This window comes from Phaethon aethereus (assembly GCF_964289735.1).
Source record: "Phaethon aethereus genome assembly, chromosome: 15".
Lineage (NCBI taxonomy): Eukaryota > Metazoa > Chordata > Aves > Phaethontiformes > Phaethontidae > Phaethon > Phaethon aethereus.
This window is the reverse complement of record NC_138591.1, coordinates 18794534-18815729: the sequence shown is the minus strand read 5'-3', so window position 1 is coordinate 18815729 and position 21196 is coordinate 18794534. Positions and strand designations below refer to the sequence as shown.

At 45.3% G+C, this 21196-nt stretch overlaps 1 protein-coding gene across 1 annotated transcript; it reads right to left on the bottom strand.

Moving 5' to 3' along the window:
• Positions 1 to 1071: 1071 nt before the first annotated feature.
• Positions 1072 to 20947, bottom strand: TELO2 (telomere maintenance 2; the record flags this gene model as incomplete). The annotated part of the gene is made up of 20 exons (XM_082006723.1): positions 1072 to 1366; positions 4558 to 4673; positions 5296 to 5360; positions 5771 to 5870; positions 6694 to 6785; positions 7482 to 7652; positions 8199 to 8270; positions 9266 to 9382; positions 10572 to 10663; positions 10962 to 11047; positions 11666 to 11776; positions 12801 to 12889; positions 13647 to 13783; positions 15080 to 15221; positions 17100 to 17168; positions 17938 to 18040; positions 18425 to 18572; positions 19251 to 19319; positions 19886 to 20157; positions 20664 to 20947. The coding sequence occupies 20 exons, from the start codon at positions 20945 to 20947 to the stop codon at positions 1263 to 1265; spliced, it is 2439 nt and encodes an 812-aa protein (XP_081862849.1). The 3' UTR covers positions 1072 to 1262.
• Positions 20948 to 21196: the final 249 nt, after the last annotated feature.

The window sequence follows — 21196 nt, the reverse complement described above, 5'->3', positions numbered from 1 at the left end:
ATTTGTCATTCCCTAGAAGTCAGAACTTCTGAAAACAATCTCTGTCCCATTTGGGTAGGAGCTTGGGTAAAAATCAAACTACTCCCCTACTGCAGAACGAAGGGAGCCTTCACCCAGCCAAAAGCTTTTGTATTTAAATACATCATAAGGTCACGTAGGCTACAGCTACCACTTACAAAAATCTGGACTAAACCTCAGAATTATGGAATGGTTGGGGTTGGAAGGGACCTCTGGAGGTCATCTGATTGAATCCTCCCTGTATGGGTGTGAGTGAAGCTTCTTTTCCGAACACCAGAGTTAAGTCAAGCTACTCTGTCTTAGTCAGATTTAGGATGCAAATTTGTTCCCTGGCACAAACAGGACTGTGAGAACTGAAGCTCAACCTAAGCAACCAAGGTTTTGCTCACTTTTAAGCCTGTTACCCTGCCCCACAAAGATGTATTTATAAAGTCAGTCTCACACATTTCATAGCAACTAGCCCTTCTGCTTAGAGTGATTTTTCTTTTTCCTGTTCTGTGACTTGCTTCAAAACTTAGGATGAATATGAAGTTTTTAAATTGTATGCTTTCAGGGAAGAAGGGAGGGGAGATTTTAAGGTCAAAATCTAGACCTTTGCTATCCTTTAATAGAAACTTATTTCTGTACTAACATTATAGAAAAAGAATTCCTGCTTTGTTCCTTCCTAACCACGGCACAGCTCTAGCTCAAGTCTTTAAAGTTTGGCACATTTTCAGAACTTCAGTGTAGCTATTCAGTTTGTGCATCTCAGCAGCAGTGTCATTCCCTACACCACGCCACCCCTTCGAACAGCAAACCAATGACGACTCCACCAAATGCTGACTGCTAGAAGACATGGGAACCTTTGTTACAGGCGTATTATGGGCTTAGCCCTGGGAGGTAAGCGGCCCTCCTGTTTTTCTGACAAGAAGTCTGCTATGAGGTCTTCCCTGTATTTTTAGCAGAGCACTCAAACCTGCCAAGGTTATAAATAGCTGGGGGTGGGGGCTGGGGAGGTGTGGGGAGGATGGCAGTGCTAGCCTACCTTCCTGCATCTGTACACTCCGTACCGGATAGCAATAGCTCACTAAATTGGCCTCCACTACAAAGTCCAGATGTCAAGTCAGGTTTGCTGGCTTACAGCTCTGCACCCTTCCCCCTTCTTCCTCTTCTCCAGCCAGGTGACTGCTGAAGAGGCCCAGCAGTGCCTACACACATCCAGCTGGCAAGAGTATGAGGTAGAGGTCACTTCTTTCACCCTTCAGCTAGGAAGGGACAGTTTCAAGTTTCTTTTTCAGGTTCTCCATTAGTAGCAAGTTCTGCAAGGCCAGCCGTCTGCACTCCCCATCTGGATCTTTCTCCACCACATCTGTAAAAGAAAAAGCCACTGTTAGTTGGAAAATGGGAAGAATGCCCTCCGCCTAACACTTCTCTACCATTTCACTGACCATCACAGAACGGCACTAAACGCCACAGAAAATGCGACTAAGTCTGGGCTGGACATCAGCACTTGCAGGAATTACGTTACACCAGAAAGCAAAGATGCACAAACTTGATCATCTTAAGCAGCATGAGTTTAGCCAAGCCCTGACTGTCACATGTGATAATGCTCAGATCACTCTTGCAGCAGAAACAAATAGTCAGTTGGGTTGAAAGACTATAGAAACTGCCTGACCTTGCATTCCATGGGATAACCTCCACGCCAGAATTTACACTTGTGCCCTTGAGCTATACATAACCTTTCTACAGCTGATCTACTAGCATGAATGCAGCCTGCAGTTAAGAAATCCACTTACTCAAAAACCTAAAGTCTCTATTCTGCCAATTCCTGCAACCTAAACAAACGCTCGGTGCTCCCTCCTGAAATCTGTGGTCACGCTGCCCTTCAGATGAGGGAAAGAAAGAGGCAGGCCCCAAGTTTCAACACATTCCCCGTTCTGAGAGATTAGTCTTCTGATAAACCAGCAGTTCTTTCACACTTCACGCAGCATGTAAGGGAGGGCATGAAGCTGCTTCCAGCAGCTGTTATTTCAGGGGCCCTTAATGGGCCTGCAAGGTAAAAACCAGGATGCGCGCAGGATGTCTGAGCAGGGGGAGCCTGGAAGAGCAGAGAGTCTGTGTAAGGATATCCTGTACGCACAAGCCGTGTGCTCAGCGCCCAGTACTGTCAGCCCAAACACATGACTCATTCAGATGGAGTAGGGCTATTTATAACCCCAGGGAGAGCTTCACGATGGTGCTTCCATGCTCCCTCTACAGAAGGCAAAAAGGGGGAGGCTACAAGACAGGTTAGTGCAGGCTCAAAAGCTAAGGCTGATGTTGGCACTGTTTCTAATTGCCATGAGCATGGAACTTGAAGTGCTGCCACTGAAAGGGAGGCACAGGGCACCAGAGTATCATTCAGGTCCTTAGATAAAACAAACTTACCTATGACATAGCTCTACAGCACTTGCAAGGGGTGGGGAATTCCCTCAAAGGCCACTGCTGAGGAATCAAAGGAACTGTTTCCTAGAAATGTTTAGGTGTTCCCTCCCTCCCTCAGGGAAGATTAGGCTACTCGAAGTAGGTCCAGCATGGCATTAAGGGCAATGACAGACAAGTACACGGTGGATCCTAGCCTCTCTTTCCAGCTGATATGTCCCAAAGCGTCCCCTGAGTAGACAGTACCGTGACAGTGACTGAAGTAGTTTCTTACACCACACCGTAAACACTTTCTAACAGGGAACAGTTCTAGTTACAGCCCAGAGGCTGAAGGGCAGGAACAGTCAGTCATATTCACACGATGCACTCCAGCAATCTGCACAGGCTGTGATACAATAACAAACTGGAGCGGATTTGTAGGTTTCTACTAAATGCTTCATGGATAACATTTTCTAGCCCACTGTTCCTCACTGTGCTTTAGCCATAGCAGGAGAAACGCACATGCCTTAAGCTGAAGCCCGAAGTGGTGACTTCTCCTGGCCATTAGACATGGTAGTAGAAGGCTTGCACGCTTGACAGCTTGCAATTTTTCCCAGCTACAGCAGCATGACACCTCTTGCAAATCTTGTCTGGAAGAGTCATGAAGCAACAGCAAGTCTGCTAGCTCAGAACCACGATTCAGTCACAAAAGTAGGTCTCTAGTGACTGACTTCACCTGTTGGAGTAGCAAGAAGGAGCCCAGTACCTCCCTGTGATAGCTGTTTTACCAACAATCTTACAACAAATAGCAAAGGCATAGCCCAAGAAGCTGTCATGTTTCAGGAAGCAGCTCTAAAAGGATGCAAAGTTTTAAATTGCACTTAAATTGTATCTGACCAGACACGGAGCTGAGTTGTATTCTTTAAGGTTTCTGAATGGCTCATAGAACAATTTCCCCTTCTCTACTACACACACAACTGTAATCTTATCCTGCTCTCATTCCCACCAGCACCTAACACACAATTTTAATGCAAAAGCACTACATATGAAGAGATGGCTATTGCACTACCTACAGGCATAAAAAGATGCTACTAGCGCTGTCATCTTCCTCCTTCCAAAAATAACTCATTAAAAACAGATTACGCAGACCCTCAGGCTGGAAATACATTTATAACATTCCTGGAAAGGCTTTACTCGGTCATAGCAGTGTTAACTGCAGAGACAAGCAGATTCCTCTGAGCACCCCATGTCATGGGAAAAGTAAAGTTTCTGGCCCCACAAGGCAGTTCTCTTCCTTTTAAAGGGCACAGAGCTCCACAACCTGCAAGGATCAGAGGCCGGCAGTCTCAGTGTCGCTTCCTGCCTGCTCCCTGTGGGAAGCCAACTCGCCAGAAGTGAGAATGGTGAAGGAAACCAACGCAGGGAGTCACATGCGGTCCACTCAGAATACTTCACTTCAGAGCTACAAAGCACACAGCATTATTTCCCCTTGTACTGCCAGCACACTGCGATACCTGACCACCGATTGTGCAGTTCCAGCCTGCCAGAACCCACAAACATAGCTTGTGTTGGTGTAAGGTGCGTTGGGTGCAGCACGGAAAAGTCATTTGCTGTCTTTCATAGGTTGTTCTTTCCATCAGCAATAGGAAGTCAGGAGATGGGGCCGTGCTCTTCTTCCTCCTGTTTTTAGCACTAATGAAACCCATCTTCTGCGCACATAGCGTAAGCGGGCCTTACAAGCCTTGTATGTTACTGCTGGCCAAAGTCACTGCCTGGATGCAATATGCAATATGCCAATACTTTCTGCAGCTTCACGAGGTGGGTGGTTGGATGCTTAGACACAGAAAGGGGGCACATATTACATTTTGGGATTTTTTTGGTTGTGAGGTGAGGATAGTCACACTTTGAAATGCCATATGCAGCTCTCAGCTTATGCTTTAGATACCTACAGATGTAATATGTAGACACCTACAGATGTAATACATCCGTACAGCACACGGTATTTGCCCTAAACTTACAAGCAAGCAATAAATACGCTTATCATGCAAATCTCTGGTGCACAACACTAGGACATTACTGCTACCATCACAATTAAAGAGATGCTGCACAAAGACTGCAGCACTAATCAGAAGAATACTGGCTTACACCACATCATCTTACCTCCCAGCCAGGACTGAGTCTCCAAAAGCTCTTCTGTCATGTCTTCCAGAAGACGCTCCGTAGGGACACTGAGGAGCACGGAGGAGATACAGGACAAAAGACCCTGGCGCACATACCTGTTGGAGAAAGACTGAACTCGTTAGAGCCTGCAACTTCATGCTGTACCTTGATTTCCTTACCTCAGGGGTTCTCCAGTTTCAAATGTTTGTGATTATGATGACTTTTGCCATATTCCTATTGATTAGGAGTGTAATCATGCACCAGCTGGCAGAGTGCCCACACAGAGACTCCCTACCATACTGTGCTGCAGGGAGCCTAGCATAATCCAGAGTCTTGGCCAAGTCTGAGATCAAAACAGAAATCGGATGTTTGCAGCATTTTGACTACATGTCTTAATTTCTTTCCAGGGTTGAATGCTGGAATTGAATCTAAAGTTTTCTGAGCTCCCTGAGTAAATATAGATGAAACTATCACATGGATAGTTGATCGAGAATTTGTCGTGCTTTCTATAGGTAATGACTGTACTCACACTAGCCAAGTTCACATGTTGGTCCGACATTAAAGCAATGCCTTCATTACCTATTCTTGCAATACTCAGTCGTAAGAACACAAGGCTGGAGGAGAGCATGAAGTCATTGACATTCTCAGTCAGATGCTACTCTTGGTCAAAGACAAACCATGGCTGGAGACTGGCTCGCAGCTGATCTTTAAAAACGAAAGCAAACAACTACAACTCACGAGTCAGTGTGGAAACGCAGAGCCCAGACGAACTCCAGCAGTGCCTTTCCCATTGCAGTAACTGCCTGCAAAACAGGATTATGACAGAAACACTGAATACCTTCACATTCACACCACCCTACAGAACTGTGCCTTGAGATACACTGCTGTGAAGATCAGGGTTACAATTAACTTTATTTTACAGATGAGTAAACTTCGGCAGTAAAGTGAAATGATATGCCCAACCTCGTATAGAAGTTGATAGTTTTTCTACCAGAAGCAGCAAAGGATATTGCAGGGGTGTCCTGAATCCCATGTCTCTTTTCTGACCATTTCTTCCCAGCCCTTTTTGCAACTTCTCAGCACATGCGACTCAAACTTGCTTCCACTCTAAGTGTAGCAGGGCCCAGAGCATGGTGCTATTTCAGGAGGCACCCCTGAGTTCCCAGGCTGGAAGTCTCTCCTGCTATCTGCAGGCTCATGCAGCCTTTCTTACCACAGTGTTGACAGCCAAGTACATCAGGATTGCTAAAGTGTGGACCAGTCTTCCAAGGACGAAGTGATCTTCCCCCAGGAGATCAAATGTTGTCAAAGGCCTGCAAGTGCAAGATACAGAGTCCTGTAGCAGTGGGAAGGCTAATCAGTGCATGTTTGTAACAGTCAGGGTGGTTTTGCAGGGCAAACTGTCCCCAACAAGCCTGAATCCCTACGACAACAGTCATTGTACAGTCATTCCCAGTTTAACACAGGCCACAGCTGTTTGCTCTCATCTTTGCTCCCAGACCAGTAATATCCTCTTCTCTTACAGCAGATATCACTCTACCAACAGGTTTTACTTACAAAGAACTGCATGCAAAAACTAGCACCACTGCCTTACCAGAAACAAACCGTTAAGACTGGTATTACAAGAATCTGGATTCTCATGGAATCAATTACTCAGCCTTCCTTAGGTAAGCAAAGATTTAAATGACTGACAATAAAGTATGTCCTATAATGTGGTCACAAGGACCAGTCCAGGTGACAGGCCCAAACCTGAGACAGAGTTAACTTTGGTTGAAGACTGCAATCTGAGTTCTGCAGTTTTGTGTGAACCTCCCAAGGTGGAGGGTCAGCCAAGACAGCTGGTTTGGTATTGCCAAAATCATCTACCTGTGCACCTGCTGACAGGTTATTCTTCATAATGTATCTTCACTTCTGCAGCATCTTACATACTCCTCCCCAACAAGACTTCAAAGAATAGGTCAAGAGAACACAAACCCCTCCTCTCTAAGCTTTATGCACGGGCCAGGCATCAGTGTGGTGTCATGGGACTCCCACACAGCTTCTGGGCTTTAGCCTGCTGCTCCGAGGCAAGCAGAACAAGCAGAAAGGTTCACTCCGGCAGCTGCCATGCCCACATCCCAAGGTGTTCACACTCACCTGTCAAAGTGCTGAATCAATGGAAAAAAGAAGTGCCCAGCAACAGAATTGAACTCATTTGGGCCAGAAGACAGTTCCACTTGAGACCGACCCTGCCCAAGAGAAAAATTAAGTCTAGACACAAGACACAGCATCCGACTCTTCCACTTCACTGGACACTGTCAAGACCATGGGTTCCTTGCAGCCATCCCACTGTCAGCCACTGCTTGCTTGTACGCGTATGGCTACTAGTTTCCAAGACTAGATGGCTCACTTCCCACTCTCATATATCTACATATTTCAGTACAACATAGCTCAGTACTGCTGGGTTAGATCTAAGAAACAAGAACATGAAAGGGATAAAGGAGTTTTGGAAAGCAAGTTCTCCAGAGTGAACCACAGGCGAGTTCTGGGAACTAGGAAACTGGCATCAAATAGGAAGGCTGAAACAGTCCAGGCCAGAGGCAGCTAGTCTGATGGAGGAAGCTCTGGGATCCGTGAGGTGCAGTCACAGCTCCCTGTAGCGGCCAGACAAGCTCAGAACAAACACAGAACAGCAACAACTATCTCCCCATGCAAGGCAAGGAGTTCAAGGTTTATTTTTCTCTCCCTGGTGGGACAGGACTACAGGAGTTGGTACTCTGCACTGAAAGACTCAGCCAGATACTAAGACAAATTTATATCTGAAGTTACACAGTATTCCTTTGGATTGGGCCTAATTTCATAGGTATTTTGCTCTTTCAACAGCAACTCTTATCATCCCAATTTTTACTGTATTTGACATTAGTTTGTTTCTGCCCTGTCCTCACCGTAGCAAATCTCCGAGTCTTGCTTTTGATCCTCTCATCAACAATTCTTTTCCAGACCTTAGAGCTGTCACTTCCAGGAAGGAGCTGAATACAAGGTTTTTGGGCACCAGAATGCTTGGTCTTCCCATGGGATTTGGGATAGGATAGTTCCTGAGCTGCCAAAACCAATACCTAGATGAAAAAGAGGGAGGTTCTGTTAGAAAGGGGTAACCCATGTACTAGGGAAAAACAACCTGCACCCAAACTGATAGGAACAGCAAAGCAAACGGCACAACAGGTTTAGAATGAAGAACAGCAAGGTAACTGACCTCCAAACAACCAATTGGCTCTGAGGTACTGACCAACCACTTGGTCATCTAACCCTGAAACAGAACAGTTGCTCCTTCTTCAGACACAGTAATGATGTAGGAGTGACAGGCAGATTGCTGTCTTTCAGAAAGTGAAGATATAACAGACTGATGACATGTTAGGAAACAGCAGCTTCTCCCAGCCAAATAACCATCGTATGTTTTGCATTCTGTGAGGAATGATTGCTGTGTAATTGGAGTGTAGCGGTGTTACGAACAAGAGGGGAATGCCAGGCAAAAATGCTAATGTAAGAGGTTCCCATGCTTCTGCCGCCTCCTCCGAGGAATAAAAGGTAACTCCATTACATCTCAGTGAAACAGCACTGGTGCAACAAAGACACAAGGAAAGTGGGAATTGAAGAGCACTTACATCGAGAATGTCCATGCGCTGACGAAGACTGTAGTTCAGAGAGTAGAACTGGGAGGTCAAGTACTTTGCTACCTGTACAGAAAAATCAAGGTGCAATGAACATACACCCAGGCTGTACAGCCTTCCCACTAATTCTAAAAGCACTCCATTTCAGAAGTCCTGCTTCCTGTTAGTTAACCACAAGCCTCCAAAAGAAGGAAGAGCCACGCTCTGCAATAGGGGAAATTCAGGCACTTCCACTTCTAGAATCTCTCAAAGAAAATAAATGACAAATGGGACTTTGCCATTCTTCTCTCCCTCCTATACAGAGGCGCCCAAACAACTGCCATGGCACTTCGAAGGATACCTTACTGCAGCCTTTCAATACTTAAAGGGCGCTTGTAAGAAAGATGGAGAGACTTTTTACCAGGGCCTGTACTGACAGGACCAGGGGTAAAGGTTTTAAACTGACAGATCATAGATCTAGATTGTACGTAAGGAAGAAATTCTTTACGATGAGGGTAGCGAGGCGCTGCAACAGGTTGCCCAGAGAAGTTGTGGATGCCCCATGACAGGAAGTGTTCAAGGTCAGGTTGGACGGGGCTTTGAGCAACCTGATCTAATAAAAGATATCCCTGCCCACAGCAGGGTAGTAGACGATATTTAAAGGCCCCTTCCAACCCAAACCATTCTACGATTCTATGATTACAATCACCAGTCAAGTCTCCTTCTAGAGAAGCCCTTTGTGCCTCAGCTTCCATCTATGTGAAACAATCTCCCCTTCAGCGCAACAAATCCATATCTAATTTGCCTTGTCAGGTATACTCATACTAACAGCCTCCAAACAGTTCCTCCAGTCCATTACAGCTACAGAGTTTTCTCTTTCCTGTTGTTTTCAGTCATCCACTGCAGATTCTTCAGTACATAGCCCATCTCTGCATAAATGCTGTCAGACATGAACTAGCTATTCTACTACACTCTGATACCTGCTTCTGCCAAGCTAGCAAGAGACTTCAGCTGCTTGTGAATAGCTGCAAATTTTTGCCTGTGCCTCAGCTGGAAAAAGGAAAGCAGTAAGAGGGACTTACAGGTATTGGATCTGTGGTTAAAACAGCTACTTGAGCTCTCTGACGGAGCTCCACAAAGCCTTCAATACACGTCTTCTCCTCCAGATGCAATAATATTTTTGCCAGCTCCACGCTAACCTGCTCAAAATATGAAAAAAAGGAATCAAATCCCTACACGTTTTTTTTCCTCACAGGGTTTACACACCATTTCTAATGTTTAAGCAAAGACAATGAGGGTGTGGAATACAGGCAGCATGTCCATTACTTAGGAGGGAGAGAAAACACATTAAGCTAAATGCCATCAAGACATTAAACACTTGAATAAAACTTCATTATAAACTTCATTAAATAAATAACATAAAATACATAAATAAATTCAAGTAATATATAAATTTATAATTAATATATAAATAAATTCAATTAACATCCAATTAAATAAAGAATATAAAATAAATAAATTCATTAATAAACTTAATTAAAACACTGAATAAACGCCTATGCCAATTTCTCCATCCACATGCACTTGGGCTTTTTGGACAAGCGGTGGCATCATAATATAGGAGGACTTGTCACTATAACTGATAGGTTAGAGGGTACAGTACCACACCCAAAGCCCATCCAGCTCAGTAACATGTCCAGTGAGCATCAGCAGATTGCACATTGTTTACTGGATGACACCCCTTCCCCTTCTCAGCTGGCAGAGGCCTGTATCTCTGCCACCTTCAAGTGTTCACTAACAAGTGGTAAACACTCATCACACTGGTGACCTTCTCCCAAGTTTGTCTCACCTGAGCTTTTCATCGTGATCAGTACAATCCAACCACTCCCGCAGGAAGACATTATGCTTGTACAAGCAAATAGGGGAAGTCCATTTGATTTTATAGCCCTTTTTGTTGGTGAACCACAATTAAATTCAATTTCAATTAAAAATCAATTAAGTCCAAAATCATAATCAACTGGTCTGTGGAATTTGTGGCTGCTCTGTAAACTGCATTTCTAATGCTTTTTGCACCCAGCACAAAGCACGGAGTTTCCTCTGCTTCTTCATGTCACTGGCAAGCTCTACTTGCAATGCATTTCATTTTCAGCACTGGAGCTGCTAAATGCCATACTGTTGCCAGCACCTTCGCCTGCTGCTTTGTTTCTTTGTGCTCCCTCACCTCCAAAGCAACTGCTTCCTTCTATTTCCCTTCCCAAGTTGAAAGCTTTAAATCCACATACACGTTAGACTGGCCTGCTGCTCTGTTGGTATGTTTAGTTTCCTCACAAGGGCAACAGTATAATCCCGTATTACATCCCACTGGTAACTTAGCTCATAGTACTTCACCTCTCTTGTTGCTGCTGGATTCTTTCGAACCAAGCTCTCAAGAGCCTTGACTGTAGCTTCCCTTTTGTCCACATCTTCAGATCCTGTCAGGACTTAGGTAATCAGAAGACAAACAAAAGCTATTAACAGAATGGTTGTGCTTGGGTGTATACCCCTAACTTTCTTCTGCCAATAGTTTGTCTTGTTATAGGCAGATATCACTGACCCAGCACATGACTGGCATTAGGAACTAAATTGAAATTACTCAGAAATTATAGTTCAACATATGAGCCCAAATTACTGAAATCCTACAGCTTCTTCAAATTAAATCAGAAAAAAATAAACCTACACAGAGACCACTCTCCCAAAACCAGTATGAAACAGATAAAGAATCATCCCAAAATCTCCTACCTTCAATACAGTCTCGGATATACACAGGAGCCTTAGTCTTTAGTTCTTTATCCTCTGACATGTCATAAGGGATAAGGTCATCATCACTGTAAACGAAATAAAGGTAAGAGCCTGTGGGGTACAGACGGTCTTTCTTTCCCTAGCTATCCACACAAAAGGGAAAGAACCAGCTCATAACATTATTGTAACACCGTTACTCTTACATCATCCTTCCTACATGAAGCCTAGCCTGAAAGGGTTCCATAGGAAGTTCTAGAAATTACTCTGAAGCTTGGTGAAAGAGCAGTTCTGTGAGCAGATCTGGAACTGGATCTCTTGGTCAAGTGCAGGAAGGAGTCAGGTGACCCAGAGACTAGAAGCTGATTCTTGGGATTTCCTTATATATTGATAAAGTGACAGAATAAGGCAGGTCCACTATTAAAATGGGTAGATATATCCACAATTCCAGGAAACATGTATTTAAGTCAAACAGAATAAATACGATGGTTATACACAACGTAGGCTTTGCTCAAGTCATTGACTAACATACTTGCGTGCCATTTCCTACACAAAGTCCTACTCTGCTCCATTACCACGCAGCTGAAGAAGGTCCAAAAGCACAAGATTTGCCAAGAAACGCAGCTACCAATAGCTCCCTTCTCCCCACATCTGCTCTTACAAACCTGCCATTAGTTTCCCTTTCCTACTAGTTTCTTGCCCCAGACCTGTCGAGCTCAGCATCCGACTCCTCATCTGGCATCACAGGGGCCGCTGTATGTGATTTCTTGTTACTTTCCAATACCAACGGCAGTGCGGCATCTGCTTTCTCATTCCTGCTGTGAGGAACAAGAAGTATTAAAACCAATAAAGTAACAGTCCTTATTCACAAGCAAGAAACTACCCACACCATCAAGCCTTGCTGCCTAAACTGAATAGCAGCTAATTACTTCTGCGGCACATTACCACCTAGCTTGGCCTACACAAGAAACAATGTCCTGGGAAGGAGAACAGGATGACGGGAGAAGAGAAGCAGAATCTCTTAACAGAGAAGCAATGGATAACAAAAATTAAGCTAGCTAATTTGCTCCCCTGCACTAACTTGTACCTAGGACTGCTAAAGGAAAGACTCATCTGTGGTAAGTAGATCACACTGGCCTGCACTGTATTTGAAGCTATGAATGAAACTGAACAAAGGGGGAAGAAACATCTTTAACCACTGCTAGTGGAATGAATACAATAACTGAGAAATTTTTTTCTATCTCTGTACCTATTTCTGTGGACTTCGGCATGTCCTTTCATCTCTCTGCTTCTCAAATGCTGACTGTGCTGGTTATGCCCCTAAAACAGGAGCAATAAATCTTCTGTATTTCACTGGATTGCTGGACAGCTTCATTTGCTAATAACATGATGTGCTTTGTTCACCTGCTGATAAAATTAAGTGCTTCAAAGAGCCTCAGCAGATGCTATGCAAGTTAAAAGCACCAAAGAACCAGTCTTTAGGCTGACACATGGGCTAGATTTTTGTTCCTGATGAATGAGCTGGGGGCATATGGCCCAAATGCCGTATTTCCCAGATGTGAACAAAAAGACCTATTTGATTCTACCCAGCGGCACGTAAGACCCCCTAGAAACTGCAGCACAGTTTCACCACGTGCAGCTATCAAACAAGAAATTTTAATACATACTACCATTTGAATTATGAATTTAACACACTACATTGCACTGTAAAAATAAGGTGCATTAATGCTTAAGCATGTGTATTACATCTTGAATACTGTATACAGTTCTAGTGTGTAACTCAAAAAAGGTATGAAGAAGAGCAAAAAGACAGCATGGAAATGAACAGTAGCAATATCTTACTCATCATCTGGAAGGCTGGGGACAACACAGAAAGGTGGAGTCTGCACCAGAAGTGACTTCAATTCTCTTGCTTCATCATCGTCTTCATACTAGACGTTCAGAATAACTGTTACTGCACTCTATTTGATCACAAACATACCCACCATTCAACGTTTGACCCTTCTACTGCGTGCAAATGAAGATCGAATCATGAGCAGATGAACCCACACAAATCCCATTTGTTTCAATCGCTGTGCTGCCAGCAATAATGTAATTATGCTGTAGACCAATCTGTGCCATATGTAATCTTTGTCCCTATATTTAACAGTAGTACCTGATCAGGTATAGAATCTTCAAAATATTTGATAAATGGCAATGCAACATAAGGGATAATGCAGGTTTTTAAAGAATTAATGCAATTTAATAACATAATTATTATAAACTCTACTGGAAATAGCAGAACATATATCCCCATGTCAATCTTTAAAATCTCAACTCAGAGCAGGTCTTCCCACCATGTCAGGGACTGAATGTTCACCACTGGTTTATGTTTGGAGTTCCCTCTCAACTTCCATGGGTCAGATCCTGATTCTCTCATGCAATACGATAATCCTCTAGCAGTCCTTTATTATCATCAGTTTACCCTGAACTGTGTCATCAGATTATGCTCTTAAGGTCACTCTCAGCCGCCTGGTTATTTTCTATAAAATTGTTTTTTGTAAACAGATGTCCTCTCTTTTTGCAAGTGTTGCTGCCTCTCCTTATTTCCAGTGTTAGAACTTGCTATAAACCCTGCATCAGCTGGTTTAAAGCTTTTATTTCCTCTAAGCCCTGCACACCAGACATAGATTTCATTGTAACCTTCACCTGAAACTTCAGGACAGGCCCATCAGTGTTTATTTTCGAACTAATGCTCTCTGCCACAATCATTCCCAGGCGCCGTATTTGTGGCAGATTGCTGTCCAAGTGGCATTTCACACCCTCCATCATGCTTGTGAGAAGCTCTGAAAAAAAACCAACAACAAACAGTGCATGAAACAATGACAGAAACAAACATCCATCTTTATGCCAGTTCCCTGAGGGCATCTTTAGCCACTCACCACCCAGTAATGGGAAGAAAGATAGGAAGGGCCCATGCAACCGTGACTTCTCTTTCTGCAATGGCAGTATTGCCCCTCAGCACCAATATAATAAACCCATGCTTTTTCATGGGGTACAAAGTCAACAAAACATTACAGTATATTCTAAATTTGGAATATTTTGTTTTTCACTGAAACAAAAAACGATGGTAAGTCAAGTCAATCTTTAGCTTGTTTTTAGAGTGCTTCAAAGCCACTTAAGTGAAACGCCATGTTTTGAGGGAGCTACAAATTCTGACCAGTACAACAACCATGGAGGAAGAAATTTCCCTCACCACCTAGGTAAGTTGAAACAGGCAGATAACACCAGTATTTCTCAGCCCACAAAGAATGGTGGCTGCCAGCTTTACCAAGCAGGGTTACTGCTGTTAGACTGACCTCCTTCAACTCAGAAAAGCTTATCTTTTCAACTGCTGTCAGATAAAAAACAGATTAAAAAACTACAGTACTGTTATTTACTAACATGTCACTTATTCACCTAAAGAAGAATTAATTCTAGAATGAAACAGATGAACAGGTCTTGTAAGTTAACCTTCTCCCCCAACAGAAGCCACCCACACAGACAAGTAACTTTAGACAATGGACAGAAATTTTCTTTTTTATTGCAACAGAAACAGAAATTTTAGAGCAGGACCCCAGCATGCTACGCACTGTATAAATACAGAATAGGAGGTCCTTGCTGGTAACTCACTAACCCTACTCACCCCACACTGAAGGGAGCAGAATGACACTGAGGAACGCACATGGATAGTCAGAGACCAACCAAACAGCTTTTTTATCCTGATGTGCTTTCCCCTGTCCCCTTTAGGAGCCTTACTCATGCTCCAACGGTAAGCCTACAAATGGCAAATCACATCATTCCTCTAACCAGTCCCCGAGTCAATCCTTGTTTTCCTGTGACAAAACTTAAGCGTTCCTAACCACTGTTCAGGTAAGAAACGTAGTTCAAAGACACGCTTCTCCAACTTCATAATTTGAACGTATGCACTTGGAATTATGTATCAGTGCTAAAGAAAAGGAGGATTCCAGCAGGCTACCCCATTTGCCAAAATGAAGATGGGACAATTTTCTTTTATCCATAGATCAAAACAAGATGTTCTTCTACGCACAGTCAGACCTTCTGTTAAACAAACCTAACCCCTGATTCTCCCACTGCCTCACCTTGTCTGCAGCTCTCGATTTCAGGCTCCTTCAGGTGGGAGAGGCAGATAAGGATGGCCTTGCTAATATACTGCTGCTGCTCAGGTGGAGAGTGTTTCACAGCACTGCTGCTGCCCCAGGTCTCCAACAGTTCTTGCAGCACCTGAATGAGAAAACTCAAGCTGGCTTGAAATGGATCTTTTCTGCACACATGTAATTTTTTTGAAGCATATTTTTGAAATGTGCTTTCATACAGCACATTGTATGTTCTGATGGCCCTTTGCTCTTCATGCTTCCCAGTGAACTTTACACTCCCTACAAATGGAGCTAACTTTGTATTTCAGGGCCCAAAATGTACTGAGACCAGCTGAGAACTCCACACCACCTTTGTTGAACATATTGTTAAATATAATTTTTTTTAAGTAAAAGTGATAAATATTATATACAAGCAATATGTATTATTGTCAAAAAACACTATGATATGATATTGTTTTGTGTTTTTAGTCCAATCTTATATAGCTGCCAGTACTTCCAGGTAATTAGAATAACAGAACATGTAACCAGTACAAAAAAAACAAATAAACAAAACAAAACCAAAAAAAACCCTTGACAAACAGTAGAGATTTCCAGAGACACAAATGCCCTAGAAGTTCCATCACAGTGCTGACTGGGAGAGGGAAAATATCCACATCCCCACTGAGAAAAATGTAGAGGAGACAGATTCTGAAGCATCAATCATTTGCCACACAGTCAGCTCTCAAACAACTTAGAATCATAGAACGGTTTGGGTTGGAAGGGACCTTTCTAGGCCATCTAGTTCAGCCCCCGGCAGTGAGCAGGGATATCTTCAATTAGAGCAGGTTGCTCAGAGCCCCGTCCAACCTGATCTGGGATGTTTCCAGGGATGGGGCATCGACCACCTCTCTGGGCAACCTGGGCCAGGGCTTCACCACCCCCACTGTGAAAAATTTCTTCCTTCCACCTAGACTAAACCTGCCCTCTTTTAGTTTAAAACCATTACCCCTTGTCCTGTCGCAACAGGCCCTGCTAAAAAGTCTGTCCACATCTTTCTTCTAAGCCTCCTTTAAATAGTCCTGGCAGGCTGCAATAAGAAGGTTCTGCCCCAGAACCTTCTCTGCTCCAGGCTGAGCCCCCCCAGCTCTCCCAGCCTGTCCTCCCAGCAGAGCTGTTCCAGCCCTCAGAGCATTGCTGGGGCCTCCTCTGGCCCCGCTCCAGCAGGTCCATGTCTCTCCTGTGCTGAGGGCTCCAGAGCTGGATGCAGCACTGCAGGGGCGTCTCCCCAAAGCAGGGCAGAGGGGCAGAATCCCCTCCCTCGCCCTGCTGGCCACGCTGCTTTGGGGGCAGCCCTGGACACAGTTGGCTTCTGGGCTGCGAGCGCACATTGCCGGCTCATGTCCAGCTTTTCACCCACCAGTACCCCCCAAGTCCTTCTCCATGGGGCTGCTCTCCATCCCTTATCCCCCAGCCTGTGCTGATACTGGGGGTTGCCCCTACCCAGGGGCAGGACCCTGCCCTTGGCCTTGTTGAACCTCATGAGGTTCACACAGGTCCATTCCTCAAGGTTGTCCAGGTCCCTCTGGATGGCATCATGTCCCTCAGGTGTGCCAACCGCACCACTCAGCTTGGTGTCCTCTGCAAACTTGCTGAAGGTGCACTCGATCCCACTTCATCACTTCTGCCCAGCCACACTAATACGGGATGACATCAACTTCAGAGGAAGCTGAGAAGGATGGAGGACATGGGACATCTGTCAGAATCCAAGCCTCATTAGTTTTGCTACTTGGAAGGCAATTTACCAATTAAATAGGAAAAACTAGCTCCACCAGTGCAGAAAGTCTTTGATTTGTGTATCACATTTACTTGTGATATGGTAGGGCTTCACTCACTCTCAGGAACAGTAGCAAAAGCGACTTAGACAAGTACCAAAATTGTGCACCCCACAGACACACATACATGCACACTCCCACAGTAGATTTTTTTTTCCATCAGATACCTCACCAACAATGTCACTTAACCTTACTTTGATCAATAAGGCACGCCGAAGGCTGTCCAGGGACAGGTAGCCAAGGAGGTTCTGTAACACTGCAGTCTGCAATGAAAAGCATGAGTCTTGCCTTAACTGGGCATAAAGTTGTCATCCAGCAATGACAAGTGTGCATTTTTACTATGTTAAACTTCTCATTCTAAGGGACTGGTTGACAAGGTTCAGAGACAGAAAAGCAACTTTAATAAAACAAACGCACACATGCAGTTGCTGATGACATACATGGAACAACAGAACAGGAATATAGTATAGTATTTTTACCATCAAAACCAGATCAGCACAGTCTCAGGCAAACATGGAACACAGAACATCCCTGACAACAACATCACAAGCCACAGAATGCTTCCTAACACCTTGCGACAAACTTAGGTGCACAGGAAAAGAACAAAAATCCCACTTCTTGTCTCATCTCTTCAACCTAATTCTTATCCCTGAGGGTGGGTCACGACTTCTTCAGTTTCTCCTTTCAGATTCTAAGTTAACTAGTTGTGTCCAGGTCCCCAGCACACTGAAATTATGTGCAAATAACTATTTGGTTCCAGAAAGAGTACAGTAATTCTGATAATCGCCATCAACCCTGAGAGAGGACATGAATCCCATAATTTCAAAGCAATCGTTTACCACTCCCTCTTCATCACATTCAGCTGAGGGGATGTAAGTGAACAGTTGCACAGCTCAAGTCCATGTGGAGAGACCGAGGGCTGATTTCAGAATGGAGAGTTAAATCTTACTCAAGACCTGGAGCTCGAGAAAACACATTGGCACTTGGCAAAAGCAGGCGTTACTACACCACTGTTCAACGCAGAGTCCTTACCGTGTGGCCATACTGCAAAAGCAGCACCTTCTGTGTCACCACAAACTGAGCTTTCTTGTTTTTCACAACCAGATTCCCCAGCAACCTAGACAAGACATCTGCCCTAGCAAGACAGGTCAATAGTAAAATATTAGGAATCCATGTAATTACTGTCATGATGCCACTAATCATAGGAAATTCTGTGAGCAGCGATTTGCAACAAATTGTCTAAAACACCTCTGAACTTCAAGAGCACGTCAATAATTGCAAAGAATGTTTTCACTTGTTTTTTTCACTGCATGTCACAATGCAGATCTTTAAGGAATGGTACAGGTTCTGAGAGGGAACAATCAGCTACTTTACCCTAGAGTTTCTCAGGAAATGGCACTGTAAGACACTGCCTACACAAACACACACACATCAGCATCTTTCAGAAACAGATTCTGCAAGTATTTGTGAAAAAATTCCAGCCTTTGCTCTGGATCAGGGAGGAAAGCAGAGTTCTTACCCAGGTGTTCTCTGCACAAAACCAAGGACCACTGCTTCCATCCAACGGTCTGGCACACATTCAACCAATCGCCAGCAGATTCTTTGCCAGATGCAGTCTGACTTGGTGAGATCTGTTAGGCGGGGTACCAAAACGCTCAGAATCTCCTCTGAAGTGGAAGAAAAAAAGAGGTAAATACACCAGATGGACAGAACTGGTGCAATGGTACTCAAGGTCAGCCTGCAAAATTCCAAGATCCTTACAAGATAAAGAAATACAATGTACAGTTTGCAGTTCCAGGTTGTTCCTGTAGTAAGAACTAACCTAAGCAGCCGAAGGAACTTGCAAGTATTCCTCATCACAGTAAACTGCTAGAAAATCTTTCCTCTTCTTCCCCAGTCCTGTTAACTACTTCTGTGTTCAGTGGCTTCAAAGTCCTAAGCAAAGCCAGGCTGAAGGCTACTCACAAGAGCATTACTACATATGGGCAGTGATTTATGCTGGTATTTAGAAGGCACTTTCAGACCACTGGATGAATAGCACTAGAAGAGCATTTAATAGTTATGACCCAAATGGCAGGATGAGAAGGCTAATAACCTCATCAATTTTTTAGAGAGCAGATGACATTCACATGAGCTGACAGAAAAGCATCGATATCAATCAGGCAGGTAGTTGAGTAGCCTCAGAACGGAGAGTGCAGCCTGTACAGTCCAACTCACAAAACCCACAAAGCATTAATTGGTCAGTGTCCCACTCCCCTGTTGATCATCACCATAGTCATCCTTCCATACTAAATACAGTAAAACAGACTGTCCCTCTCCCCAAAACAGTATTGTAAAACACTCACTTTGTCTCCCATGAATGCATACCTTCCCCAGGACATGAGAAACAAAAGAGATTGAGCAATCCAAGCCACCTGGGATAAAACAGACACCAGGAGCATCATCAGCATCCTCCAAACAACCTTCAGAAAGAGGTGCATACACTTCTACACATACCAAAGCCTGAAACACAGATTAACTTTTCCTCTTCAGGAATCATCTCTTCCTCCCTCCCCTACCTGCCTTCAGGCACAAAACAGCATCCAGTTATTTATACGCAGCAAGAGTCAGAAGACTAAAGCAGCTCAATCCCACTTTAACACAACAGTAACAAAGCCACTGGTTCATTCAGTACCGTTTAAATCTTCCACACAATTACTTCGGCACAGACCAAGTGACCACAACTAAGCTCTGGCCACAGACAACGCTGTTTAACAGCTTGTAGGATTGCAGCTCTCAGTGGGATTTTAAAAATGCCTCGGCCATCTTCCTCATTCCTGGAATCTTATGCTTTTAATCACAACGAACTTCAGCCTGAAGGATGAACATGAGGCTCTGCAATGCCCATTATCTGTATTTCAAGCACCAGCCAAGGGGGTCCATGCACAAAACACTTCTCCAGAAGAGCCGTCTCTATAGCGCAGTCCTCCTGCAATCTTACCTCTTAGAGACTCAGAGATCTTCTGCAGCACCTGGATAATTGCACCACCCAAGAGAGGAAAGTAGTTCTGTGGGAAGAACACTGGTGGGTTTTTCCCCTGGAGTTTGTTGCTCACGTGATCAGGCAAACATACAATCTTGTTGAGCAGGGCCTCTTGCAGCTCAGGTGAGCCTGCCTGCGCTTGCTGCTGACAGACCTCCCACATCAGAGCTGAAATCCGTCCCTCCTGCAGGAACTGTTCCAGTACCTCAGCGACCTCCCTTGGATGAACGCTAGGAATGGAAGAAAGCAAGTGGAATAAGTCCCTGCCCCTTTTAACTGATAAAAAAAGATCCGCATGCTATTGTTTTTCTGTTGTGGTCTCACCACCACAACACTGCTGCCCAATCACACAAAATCAAATTAAAATCAAAGCGATTTTCATCTCTTTGTATCTCTATAGCTTCCTTGGCTCATAACGTTTCAGGACATTCAATAAGCGTAACTGAAGAGAATTTATGACCTCTGTGGGGAACATCAGTACTGTGGGTTTTTAAACGAAGGGATGCAGGGGGCCCGAGGGCAGAGCAAGGCCTCCCCACGCCCACTCCCACGTCCGTCCCCTGCACATTTGTGCCCCCTGATGCCACGGGCGGGGCAGCCTCGGACGCCCCTCCTGCACCCCGAGGCAACCTCCGAGAACGCGCCCCTTTCGGCTCGCCAGGCCACCGCGCCGGGCGACACCCGCCTCCCACCGTGGAGCAGGCCCGAAGCCCGCCGCGGCCCACGCCGGACTGACCCCGGGGAGGCGAGGGTTTCCAGCAGGACGCAGAAGGCGAGGCTGGGCGGGCCCTCGAGGAAACAGCTCTGCCACCCGCGGTCGGGCCGCGCCGCGCGGGGCGCCCGGGCCAGGCTCCGCAGGAAGCCGCCGAAGAGCGCCCGCTCCCGCTCCCCGAGGGCGGCCGCGCCCCCCGCCGCCGCCAGGGCAGCCCGCACCGCGCCCAGCGCCGCCGCCACCCGCTCCCCGTCCCGCTCTAGTGCCGCCGCCGCCTCCCGCAGGGCGCTCTCCAGCGCCGCCGCCATGGCGCTAAGGGGAGCGAGGCCGCCACGCCGCTTCCGGCCGCCCTCCGCGGCAGCCAATCAGTGGCGCCCACTGGCGTGACGCCAGAAAAAGCACCGCCCGCGCCAGTCTTAAAGAGACAGGTGCCCTTGGTGAGGGGGTGGGGAAGCCCCTCCGCCGGCTCCGGCTCTGCCGCCCCCCGGGCGGAAGGGGCCGGCGCCGGTTTTACCGTACAAATCGCCAGTAAAGGCATCCGCCGGCCTCAGCACTTC